General features: G+C 45.4%; 1 protein-coding gene across 1 annotated transcript in view; it reads left to right on the top strand.

The window, feature by feature from the left end:
- The window catches only part of h6pd (hexose-6-phosphate dehydrogenase (glucose 1-dehydrogenase)), a 67051-nt gene that overhangs the window by 15271 nt on the left and 38527 nt on the right, over positions 1–13253 (top strand). The window contains 2 exon segments of the mRNA XM_052039377.1: positions 2918–3580; positions 10471–10588. Coding sequence (XP_051895337.1) covers positions 2948–3580; positions 10471–10588 — 751 coding nt within the window. The 5' untranslated portion in view covers positions 2918–2947.

Below are 13253 nucleotides of genomic sequence, written 5' to 3'. Positions count from 1 at the left end.
TGTGACCTGCCTTTTCACTGAACGTGTTGTGATGGGGGACAGACCAGAGCTGCTGTTCAGCAGCTGGGCTACGTCACCACTACGGCCACACTATCCGGCCACTGCTTTCCCACACATCATTCCCAATGCTTCCTCAATTTTTCCTCCATTAGTGACATTTCTAACGTCCAAACAAAGCAGGGGATTTTTTTTCCACTCTTTTTAACAAGATAAGATCTGTTCACTGAACTGTATTTTTCTTAAAGCATAGAACACTATAGCACAGGAGCAGGCCCTTCGGCCCACAATGTCTGTGTCAAACATGATGCCGAATTAAATTAAATCCTTTCTGCCTGCACTTGATCCATATCCCTCCAATCCCTGCATATTCGTGTGTTTATTGGTATTGATTTATTATTGTCACTTGTACCAAGATCTAAAAGCCTCTTAAACACCACTGTCGTATCTGCTTCCACCACTATCATAGAACATTACAGCACAGTACAGTCCTTTTGGCCCATAATGTTGTGCCGACATTTTATCCTGCTCTAAGATCAATCTAACCCTTCCCTCCCACACAGCCCTCCATTTCTCTATCATTCATGTGTCTACCTAAGAGTCTCTTAAATGTCCCTAATGTATCTGCCCTCACAACCTCTGCCGGCAGTGTGTTCCACGCACCCACCACTCTCTGTGTAAAAAAACTTACCCCTGACATCCCCCTTATACCTTACTCCAATCACCTTAAAATCATGTCCCCTGGTGTCAGCCATTTTCACCCTGGGAAAAAGTCTCTGACTGTCCACTCAATCTATGCCTCTAATCATCTTGTACACCTCGATCAAGTCACCTCTCATCCTCCTCCTCTCCAAAGAGAAAAGCCCCAGCTCACTCAACCTATCCTCATAAGACTATCATATCTGCCTCCACCACCACCCCTGGCAGCGCACTCCAGGCACCCACCACTCTCTGTGTAAAAAAAACTTGCCCCGCACATGTCCTTTGAACTTACCCCTTTCACCTTAAATGCATATCCTCTAGTGTTAGACATTTCTACCCTGGGAAAAATTTTAATTCCTTCATTTTAATCCCTTCATTAAAGTTCTACCTTCGTAATTTACTCACTGTATAAGCCTGGGGCTGGGTTATAAGTTATCATCTCGAGTTCCACCTCGTCAGCTGAATTTGGATTATATAGCATGAGCTCCCGCAATGTGTCAAGCTGCAAATCTGCTTCCATCAGCATATGGATGGGATAGGTTTCCATAGCTTTTTGCTTAAGGTGATCATTAATGTACAGCTGATAAGTGCAATGTAAGTGCATGGTGTGTTTTAATAATTTAATCGGGGGTTCCCAGCTCAGTGCTAGGTAACCACTGTTGATAAATAGGTTTTATTCTCATCAACCCCCCCTCCTACAAAGAACTATTGTGTCCAATTCTTCCCAGTCTTCCATTTTGAAATCGTGCCCCATGTCAGTTATTTGGACAGTGGCGCAGCTGGTAGAGCCACTGCCTCACTGCGCCGGAGACCCGGGTTCAATCCCAGCCGCCGGCGCTGTCTGTGTGGAGTTCACATGTCCTCCCTGTGACCGCTCGGGTTTCCCCCAGGTGCTCCGGTTTCCCCCCACATCCCAAAGGCGTGCGGGTTGGCAGGTCAGTTGGCCGCTGTGAATCGCCCCTTGTGTGCAGGTGAGTGGTAGAGTCTGGGGGGAGTTGATGGGATTGTGGGGAGAATAAAAAATGTAGGATTAGTGTAAATGGGTCATTGATGGTCAGTGTAGACTCACCCGTTCCCTTACTACATCTCCCTCTGACTCTATGACTGTGAAGTGTGAACCCATCTAATTTCTAGACATAAAAGACGGTACTTGAGCAAGGGAGTTTAGCCTGACACTCCAGCACAGTCCTGGGTACATGTCACACTGTCAGAAATGCTGAGGCTCAGATGCAATTTTAAAGCTGAGTGCATCAGCCCAGGGGTGAAGTTTGACAGTTGCACCATCAGATTGTCAGGTCAGTGTAACGTGTGGGTGTCTTCTCTGTGGAAATAAGTGCCAGTGATTCCTACACTTGAAAATACATTGCTAGATTATGAAAAGGGATGTGAGAGGTACTGTAGAAATGTAGCTCTTTCTCTCTCCTACATGCCTATGATGCTGCTGCAAGCAAGTTTTTCATTGTACTTGTACCCCACTGTACCTGTGCACATGACAATAAACTTGACTTGCATTTGAATGACATTTACTTTTCAATTACATTTCAATTTTCAATAGAGGAATGGGGATTTATGTGGGAGGGAAGGGTTAGATAGAGCAGGATAAAATGTCGGCACAACACTGTGGGCCAAAGGGCCTGTGCTGTGCTGTCGTGTTCTGTGTTCTGGAACATAAACATAGAACATAGAACAGTACAGCGCAGAACAGGCCCTTTTTGCCCACAATGTTGTGTCGAAATATCTATTCCCTCCTACCTACAGAATGCCAATATCCCTCTCGTTCATTTGTTCATCCAAGCCCCTCTTAAAAAGCCCCCAATGAATTTGCCTCCACCACCCTATCAGGAAACACATTCCAGGCATCCACCACTTTCTCAGTAAAAAACGTACCCCTCACGTCTGTTCTGAACCTACCCCCCTCACCTTAAGTGCATGCCCTCTGTAATTATCAGTTGTGAAGGATGGTAGAGGAGTTTGTACGTTCTCCCCGTGTCTGCGTGGGTTTCCTCCCACATTCCAAAGACGTACGGGTTAGGAAGTTGTGGGCGTGCTATGTCGGCGCCGGAAGCGTGGCGACACTTGCGGGCTGCCCCCAGAACACTCTACGCAAAAGGTGCATCTCACTGTGTGTTTCGATGTACACGTGACTGATAAAGAGATCTTATCTTATAAAATGTAGATTGATGCGGAATCTCAAATTTTTGCATCTTTTCCTTTGAAGGTACCTGGAGAAATCTGCCTCAGTGCAGCAATGACCCTGAGACGAGCTCTTTATGGGCTGTTCCTCGGAGGAATGCTGCAGATTTTCACTGCGGAATGCAGGACCCACGTCTCTGTTGTCTTAGTCGGGTCAACAGGAGACCTGGCTAAAAAGTACCTCTGGCAAGGTTTATTTCAGATGTACACGGAGCAGGTCGACAGTGGCCTGCACAGCTTCAGTTTTTATGGTGGCACTCGACTCCCTTCTGCGGAGGGCTCGCCAGTAATGTACGAGATACTCAAAGGCCTGTCTTGCTTGCCAAATGTGCCTTCTGTCAAGTGTGTCATGCTGAAGGACCAGTTTATAAAGTTGTCTCAGTATCGTCAATTGGACACCATGGAAGACTATTCCAATCTCAACAAGAAGATTGAGGAGTTGCTCACTCAAGAAGGCCTTGAGGAAGAAGGCCGCCTGTTTTATCTCAGCGTCCCTGCCTTTGCCTACGTTGGCATAGCAACTAAAGTCAATGCCACCTGCCGACCGAAGAAAGGTTCCTGGCTGCGTGTCGTTCTAGAAAAGCCCTTCGGACACGACCTCGATTCAGCCCAGCGGTTAGCTGAGGAGCTGCAGAAGTTCCTGCGTGAGGAGGAGATGTATAGAATTGACCACTATCTCGGCAAGCAGGTGAGTGTGGTGTCTCCCAGAAGTGTACTGTGAATCTCACTCACTGAATTCATAATGTGGCTACTTTTCAAAGTTGTCTGCCTGTTAAATGAATCATCTGTAGACTTGTGAAACTCCATGAGTGAAGTGAGATGAAATATTGTCGCATCATTATTCAACCTCTGGATGTCGATGTTGGCAGGGCCTATGTATATTGCGCCACCTTAATTGGCTCAAGTCAACCAACCTAGTTGGATCTGATGGAAGACTATAAGGTATAGGAGCAGAATTAGGCCATTCGGCCCATTGAGTCTGCTCCACTATTCAATCATGGCTGATTTTTTTAACCCCATTCTCCTGCCTTCTCCCTGTAATCCTTAATCCCCTTACCAATCAAGAACCTATTAATCTCTGCTTTAAATACACCCAGTGATTTGGCCTCCACAGCTGTCTGTGGCAACAAAATCCAGTGATTCACCACCCTCTGGCTGAAGAAATTCCTCCTCATCCCAGTTCTAAAGGGACGTCCCTTTATTCTGAGGCTGTGACCTCAGATCCCAGACTCTCCTGCTGATGGGAAACATCCTCTCCACATCCACTCTATCCAGGCCTTTCAGTATCTGGTAGGTTTCAATGAGATTTACCCCCTCCCCCCTTTCTGAACTCCATTGAGTACATCAAACGCTCCTCATATGTTAAGCCTTTCATTCTGGGGATCATTCTTTTGAATCTCCTCTGGACTCTTTCCAGGGCCAGCACTTCTTTCCTTAAAAGCTAGCTGACTTGAAACATTATCCCTGTTTCTCTCTCCGTTGTTACTCCCTGATCTGCGGAAGATTACCAGCATTTTCTTTATTATTTTGGATTGGCATCTATGATATTTTGCTTTGGGTCTGATACCTCAGTTGGGAGTTAGGTGTGAACTACCTTGGAGTGGGATAATGGGTCAGATCCATGGAGGATGGTGTGTTTATCCCTGAATAAACTGAGTATTTTGATGAGAATCTGATGCCAATTCGTGAAGTTCCTCAACCATTGTAGCTAGTTCATGCTTCATGTTCTCAGAGTTTCCTTTGTTCTTCAGGACTCATGTTTCTGATTCTTCAGCCTTACTCTTCATCTTAATGAAGAATTCTATTGCCTTATGGTTGCTCTTTCATAAGGGACCACTCACAAGATCGTTAATTGTTCCTTTCTCATTGCACAATCCCCACTCTAGCCCGTTCTCGAGTCAGTTCCTTGACATATCAGTCTAACAAAACTGTCATGTAAACACTCCAAGAATTCTTCCTCTACAATACTGTTGCTAATTTGGCTGGACTAATCTAGATGTGGATTAACAAACAATCTGCTGAAAGAACTCAGTGGGTCGAGCAGCATCTGCGGAGGAAAAGGAATTGTCAACGTTTCGGGTCAAAACCCTGTATCAGTCCCGAAATTCCTTCCCCCCCCCCCACCCCCGCAACCAATGCTGCTCGACCCACTGGTTTTCCAACAGATTGTTTGTTGCTCCAGATTCCAGCGTCTGCAGTCTCTTGTGTCTCTATATGTAGATTAAAGTCACCCACAGTTACAGTGGTAACCTCCTTGTATGTACCTCTTACTCCCTGTTTAGGTCCTTTTCTTACATCACCACTATGGTTTGGAGCCTGAAGACAACTCTCACCAATGTTTCCTGTCCTTTAGCTTCACCCAGACAGATTCCACATCGTGGTTTTCTGAGCCAACGTTCATCCTCACCATTGCATTGATTTCTTCCCTGAGAACCCTCCCATTTAGTCTGTCCTTCCTAAATACTCCTGAACATTCAGTTCCTGTCCGTGGACACCTTGCATTCATATGACGGTAGCAGTAACAATATCATAACTCTGATAATCAGCTCTCCACTTGTTCAGTAGTCCCTATGGTTTGGTATCTGGATCGCAGTGATCTGGTTCCTGTGCTCCCTCTGACACACGGGAACCACAATCCGTCTGTTCACTGCAAACTCACTGTGACCACAGTTCTGCACTCCCCTGAAACTTGACAGGACCCTGGTTCCCATGTTCTGCTGAAACTCACTGGGGTTTGGGGTCCTGTGTTCCCCTGTAACTGACCGGGACCCCCGTTCCACACACCCTGTAACTGACCGGGACCCCCGTTCCACACACCCTGTAACTCACCGGGACCCCCATTCCACACTCACCTGTAACTGACCGGGACCCCCGTTCTACACTCCCCTGTAACTGACCGGGACCCCTGTTCCACGCTCCCCTGTAACGCACCGGGTCCCCTGTAACTCACCGGGACCCCCGTTCTCACACCAGAACCCCAGTGGCACGCTGTGTTGAACCTCACCTGGACCCCAGCTCCTGCCCTCCCCAGTAACTCCGCTGGTTTACTGGAAAATTTATCATACTGCTGTTTCTTAAAATAAAAAGCTAAAAGAGTGTTGGATCGTTAATTGGAATAACATCCAATCATCTGGAAAAGCTGCTGGTACAACACTACCAAAGTCCTGAGCATCTCGGATTATCGGAGATGACTATATTTTGTTCCCACTGGAACTGCAAGAGTGGGTCTGGATTGTTCTGAACCTGGCCCGCTGCCCACACTCCCCACCCACCTTTCCTGGATGCAGAGCTGACCCAATGTGTGTCCAGTAATACACAGCAGAGAAACAGGCCGTTTAGCCCACCCAGTCTGCACCAGCGTTTGTGCTGCACAGAAGCCTCCTCTCACTTTCCCTCATAAAACTTACCCATTGTCTTTTTTATCCAGCAGGTTTCTCGGCTGTCAATTTACTACAATAACAAGACAAATTTTAACCTTATTGGCATAAACGTACAATTTTCATTGATTATTGTCACAGAACAAGGAAACAGGCCCAATTCGTCCATGTGACTAAGATCCCCATCCAAGCTAGTCCCATTTTCCTGCGTTTGGCCCATATCCCCCTAAACCTTCCCGATCTATGTACCTGTCCAAGTGTCTTTTAAATGTTGTTATCGTACCTGCCTCAACCACTTCCCCTGGCAGCTCGTTCCATATACCCACCACCCTCTGCGTGTAAAAGTTGCCCCTCAGGTACCTATTCAATCTCTCCCCTTTCACCTTAAACCTGTGCCCTCTAGTTTTTGATTACCTCCACGGACTCTGTCTATACTTCTCGTTGCCTCGGTAAAGCAGCCAACATAATCAAAGACCCCACTTACCCCGGACATTCTCTCTTTTCGCCTTTCCCATCAGGCCAAAGATACAAAAGCCTGAAAGCACGTACCACCAGGCTCAAGGACAGCCTCTATCCCGCCGTTATAAGACGATTGAACGGTTCCCCAGTATGATAAGATGGACTCTTGACCTCACAACCTACCTTATTATGAACCTTGCACCTTATTGTCTACCTGCGCTGCACTTTTTCAGTAGCTGTGACACTTTATTCTGCATTCTGTTATTGTTTTGCCTTGTACTACCTCAATGCACTGTGTAATGAATTGATCTGTAGGAACGTTATGCGAGACAAGTTTTTCACTGTACCTCGGTACCTGTCACAATAATAAACCAATTCCAATTCCTTTCCCTGGGAAACAGACTGTGTGCATTCACCCTGTCTATGCCCTCATAAGGTTATAACCTCTATAAGGTCACTGCTCAATCTCCTACGCTCCTATGAATAAAGTCCTAGCCTGGCCAACCTTTCCCTGTAACTCAGGCCCTCAAGTCCTGGCGACGATCTTGTAAACCTTCTTTGCACTCTTTCCAGCTCGATGACGTCTTTCCTATAACAGAGTAACCAAGACTGAACACAATACACATCAACGTCTGCAACTGAAACGCCTTCTTTACCATCCCGTCTACCTGTGACGCCACTTTCAGTGAACTATGTACTTGTACTCCTAGTTCCCTCTGTTCTGCAGCACTGTGGAAGTCCTACCCTGGTTTGACTTCCCAAAGTGCAACACCTCACACTTTTCTGGATTGAATGCCATTGGCCATTCCTCAGCGCACTTACCAAGCTGAACAAAATCGCCTTGTAATTTTTGATAACTTTCTTCACTGTCTACAATATCACTTCTGTTAGTGTCACCTGCAGACTTACAAACCATGCCTTGTACAATTTTATCCAAATTGTTTATATAAATGACCAACGATGGTCCCAGCACCAATATCTGTGGCACACCATTAGTCACTGGCCCCTAGTCCGAAAAACAACCATCTACCGTCGCCCTCTGCTTCCTACCGTCAAGCCAATTATGTATTGAAACCAGATATCAATAAAAACATTATGGTTGTCGAATCCAGGAGCAAATGTGCATGGGAGTCAGTAACTGAAACCAAATTCAAGAGGTTCCTGACTCATTTTAGTCAAGTCAGGGGAAATGGTCCAGTGCATGATAAATGCAGTTTCTTGTCATTTGTGATCGAGAGGTCCCGACCATTTTCGACAAAGAATTCCACTAAAGATGATATATCAAAGATTATATGCCAAAAGCAATTATTGATGTATTATTAAGGGATTTCATGAAGTTAACAGGGAAACCAAGTCTTAGGATTTAGATGACTTCAGGAGGACCATCAAGGTTTTGATAGAAAGTGTAGTGCTAAGGCTGTACAGAGCTCCAGTATATCTACACATGGAACATTATCACCTCTTGCAAATAAAGCAGGATAATTGAGACTCTGGGAAAGGAAGTGAGGGTGATTAAGATGATTCGTCATCCTTAAGGTAACTCTCTCTTCATCTAAATTGCAAGAATTGCATACAGCAGATGGAGAGGGGATGTGACTCAGGTTGTTAAGCATGAGAGAGTAGATTGAGTCTGGTTAGCATTAGCATCTGGAGACAATTGGATTGGAATTACACAATCTGAAGTTTAGAGCTGAGGGCCTCGGGGTCTTGGCTTCCTCTGTTTGTAGGTGACGATCAGCTTGGCAGAGCCAGGAGTCAATTTCCAGTCAGACAGGATTGTTTGCCTGTCAGTGTGGCCTTCTGGAGCTTTGCTTGATTGATTTAGGGAGGCAGAGATGAATTTCATGACGGGCTTAATTAAGAGATGTGTCAGTTGAGTGTGACGATGAGTCATTGTGTGCTTAGGGTGGCTTTGATGGTCTTTCCTGGTTTTAAAAGTTCATGTGTTTCTACAGAACAATGATATTGAGGAGGGAAATTAACTCTGGTGAAATGCGCCGTCACCTTTTTGCATTGCTTTTAGTCCTGAGGTTTGATTGTGAATACAATTGACTGATTATTTTTCCAGGATAGGGATGAAGGAATGCTGTGGGTATGCAAATCCAGGGGACAGAAAGCTAATCAGAAACCACAGACTTGAAAGTTTAATGGCAGCTTGGGTGACTTTGGGTCACTGGTAGGGAAATTATGGGGGGGGAGAAATTCTGAGTGACAGGACTAATCTACACTTGGAAAGGCAGGGATTGATTGGGGATAATCAGCACGTGGGAGATCGTGACTGGCTGACTTGGGTTTTTTGAGAGGTAACTAATTGTACTGATGGCAGGGATGTGGCCTGGGATGGACTGTTTCAGTTATGAGGAGAGACTGAGTAGTCAAGTTCGTTTTCTTTGGAGCAGAGGAGACTGAGGGGGGATTTTGCAAGGATGGATAGTAAGGAACTTTTCCCCACGACAGAGGTGTCTAAGACCAGAGGGCATAAGTTTAAAATAAGCAACAAGAGGTTTAGAGGAGAAACAAGGAAAAATGTTTCTCCAGAGAATGGTTGGAATCAGGAACGCACTGCATGGCACGGCAGGCTGCGGACTAAGTGCCGGTGAATGGGTTCAGTGTAAATGCACATGTCGATGGTGGGCATGAACTCAGAGGGCTGAAGGGACTGGTTCCGTGCTCTATAACCCGATGACTCTAGTAACAACTGTCTTAGAAACCAGAGTGGGGAAAATGCTCCTTCAACCACTGCAAGTTACCCAATTACGTGGGTAAGCCAGTTTATGAGATTCCCTTAACTGTTATCCAATGAGCCCTCTTAGAGATAAGAAATAGAAGCAGGAATCGGCCGTTCAGTTCCTTTAACCTTCTCTGCCATTCACTTAAGACCCAAGAGACTGCAGATGCTGGAATGTGGAGCAGCTATCGCTTGCCATCTCTTGATCAGCCCCCATCCCTTCACCTTTTTATACTAGGTATCTCCCCTCTGTCTCTCAGTCCAGATGAGGGGTCTCGACCCGAAATGTCAACTGTCCATTTCCCGGCGCAGATACTGCCCGACCCGCTGATTTCCTCCAGCATCTTGATTTTTTTTTGCTGCAATTCAGTTAGATCATGCCAGATCTAATGGAACATAGAACAGCACAGGAACAGGCCCTTCAGCCTATGATCTCAGCCTTGAACATACTAAACGGCAGAGTAGCCGCATTGCTCTGGGATGTGGAATTCCAGTGAGGGAAGGAAATCCCCTTTATCTCAGTTTTAAGTGACCAACTCCTTATCCTTAGCTTGTGCCCCTAATCCCAGACTCTCCTACCAGGACAAGCACTCTCAAAGCATCCACCCTGTGCACACCAAGCTCCCACAAAGAGTAGCGTACCAATGACTGAATAACTTCTTTACAATATTCATTGAAGGATAAATATTGTCAAACATGCAGGTAACTCCTGTGTTCTTTGCAATATTGCAGTGGTATCTTTTAGTCCCTCCTTAAAGGCATGTAGGACTTTGGTTTCACTGTGTATCTTTGCAGGATGGAGGGGTGTTGTACAGCATTGTGAGTTGGTTTGCTTCTGGGTTATATTAGTTTGCACTTTTAGTGCAGTCGAACATTCTGAATCAATCGGAGCATTCCATGATTGAAAACCAGGTACAGTTCCCTAGTCACCAGAAGGACCAGCATGTGGTACAAGTGTTTGAAGCGAGAAAAATAAGTGCAAGACTGCTTTCATTCATTATCTCATTTTCGCAGGCGATCGCCTACATCTTACCGTTCCGTCACGAGAACCACCATTCCTTGGATCCCATCTGGAACCAGCATCACATTGAAAGAGTGGAGATAGTTATGAAAGAGACGGTGGACGCCAAAGGTAGGGAAAATGTTGCTGCAAATGAACATCGCACCGTGAATGTGAAATTCCCAATATCACCCCTGGTTCTTGTGAGAAGTTTTGAAGGACAAAAAGACCTTGTGTATGATCTCATTTGGGTGTGGCTGCACCTTTCTGTTTTAACTTGTTTCCCTGTCTCCACCTGACCATTTTTTAAAATCATTATTCCCTGGAGAACTTTGGTCCATAGCCTGTTACAGACATTCCTCTCAACTCCTACTTTCTGCAGTTTAAAGCACTTCCAGTGTGGAATCCTTTCTATCTACAAGGATGCTGTCTGACCTGCTGAGGTTTCCTGCATTCTCCATTTGTGTTTTAGATTTACATTATGTACAGTTTCTTGCTCCAGTTACCATGGGAGAGGTTTGGTGAAGAGTGAAATCCTCACTGCTGTGAGTTTTCAATGCCGGGATCACGCATTCTGTTGGACAGAGAAGAAGATTGTGTGTGACTTGGAAGTTTCACATGAGAAGTGTATTCCAATTCCCATGGCAAATCCGTCTCATCTGTTGATCTGATAATATTCACTGGCTAAGTGTTTTCAATTATGCCCAGAGAAATAACAAGCACAGTTTGATTTTCTTCACCACAGATGGAGATGCTGCAGTTGAAATTAGCCCTGAATGACTAGCATGAAATGTGCATTATTAGAGTGGCTTTGCGTCGTACATTACCTCCAAACTTTGGTTTCGTGATAGTGAACCTGGACTAAATTCTGCCCTTCAGCTGAGCTTAGACTAAATGCTTAAAAGAAGCCAGACTTTTTCTTAACTTACAAACATCATGATGTGCATCAATGCATCACAGGGACAGAATGATCGTTGAATAAGCAATGAGAAAAACTAGGTGCCCCTGATTGTATGTGCCAAATGCACAGAATCGTAGCATACACACTTTGTACTTATCTTCCAAAATATGCTCCCATTCAAGTCAATCAAGCTGAATTTCAGAAGAGGAGAAAAAAGTGCATGTGCTTGGACTTATTACAAGTAACGCATTGCAGATTTATGAGTTTGAATCCATCCAGTCCCATTGGATGTTATTGGGGATTGGGAGCAATTTAGATTTTAGCAAAGGAGAACAAAGGCATTATATAGGAGAGCATAAATAAAGTGTGAGAGTAAACTTGCGGAGAATAAAACAGTCGACTGTAAAGGCTTCTTGAGAGAAAACGTCAGCAAGGTCAAGTGTAGGTCCCTGCAGGTTAGAAATGTTGGAGCTTATAATGGGGAAGTGGGGAACTGGGGAACTGGGGAACAGGGAAGCGTTGGAGCAATTAAACAAATACTTCTGTTCTCTTCTGTCAAGACAGAACCAAAGTAAATTTTCAGTAATGTTAGGGAGCCAAAAACTAATGAAAATGAACCAAAAGAAATTAGTAATAGTAAGGAATTAGTGCTGGAGAAATTAATGGAGACACAAGGGACTGCAGCTGCTGGAATCTGGAGCAACACACAAAATGCTGGAGGAACTCAACAGGTCAGGCAGCACCTATGGAGGGAAATGGACAGTCGCTATTGACGAAGGGTCTCAACCCGAAACGTTGACTGTCTTTTCCTCCATAGATGCTGCCCGACCCGCTAAGTTCCTGGAGAAATTAATGGCACTGAAAGTCCAAAAAAACCTCCCGGTTCTGATACTGTGCGTCCTAGAACACTAAAGGAGATTGTCATGGAAATACTCGATGCATTGGTTGTCACTTCCCAGAATTCTGCAGATTATGGAACAGTTCCTACAGGCTGGAGTGTGGTATATGAAGCACTGTTATAAAGGAGAGACTGTGAAAATGGGAAACTACAGACTATTTAGACCAACTTCATTAGTGGGGAAAATGCAAGCGGCTATTATAAAGCGATGAGGTAGCAAAGCACTTGGAAAATACTGCAAAAAAATAAGGGAAAACTAGTGGCTGAGGAATACTTGCATTTCCAGAACACCTTTTGATAAACAAAAAGTGCTGGAGGAACTCAGCAGGTCAGGCAGCATCTATGGAGGGAAATAAACAGTCGACGTTTCGGGCCGAGACCCTTCATCAGGACTGGAAAGGAAGAGGGCAGAAGCCAGAATGAGAAGGTGGGGGGAGGGGGAGGAGCACACGCAGGCAGGGGAGAGGTGAGTTCAGGTGATAGGTGAGTCCAGGTGACAGGGGGAAGGTAGTGGGTGGGGAGGGGGAGAAGATGTAATAAGCTTGAGAGGTGACAGGTAGAAGAGGCTGAGGGTTGAAGAAGGAGGAATCCGGTAGGAGAGGGCAGTGGACCGTGGAATAAAGGACGGGGGAGGGGGAGGAGAGGAGATGGGCAGGTCATCAAGGCAGGGGAAGGGAGCCACGGGAATAAGGAGTAGGGGGAGGAAAAAGAAGGAGTGGGGTTACTGGAAGTTAGAGAAATCGATGTTAAGGCCAGGTTGGAGACTCCCAAGGTGGAATTTTGATAAAGTTCCTCATAAAAAGTGAGTATGCAAAATTAAAGCTCAGGAACCTGAAGACCCACACTCAACGATTCAGAAATAGCTTCTTCCCCTCCGCCATCAGGTTTCTGAACTGTCCACGAACACTACCTCGTTATTCCTTTCGTTTTGGCACTATTTATTTACTTCTGTAATTGATGGTAATTTTATGTCTTTGCACTGTACTGCTGCCGCAAAA

This window comes from Pristis pectinata, chromosome 26 (genome assembly GCF_009764475.1).
Source record: "Pristis pectinata isolate sPriPec2 chromosome 26, sPriPec2.1.pri, whole genome shotgun sequence".
NCBI classification, from domain to species: domain Eukaryota; kingdom Metazoa; phylum Chordata; class Chondrichthyes; order Rhinopristiformes; family Pristidae; genus Pristis; species Pristis pectinata.
The sequence above is the reverse complement of the archived record's forward strand: the minus strand, read 5'-3'. Positions and strand labels throughout refer to the sequence as shown.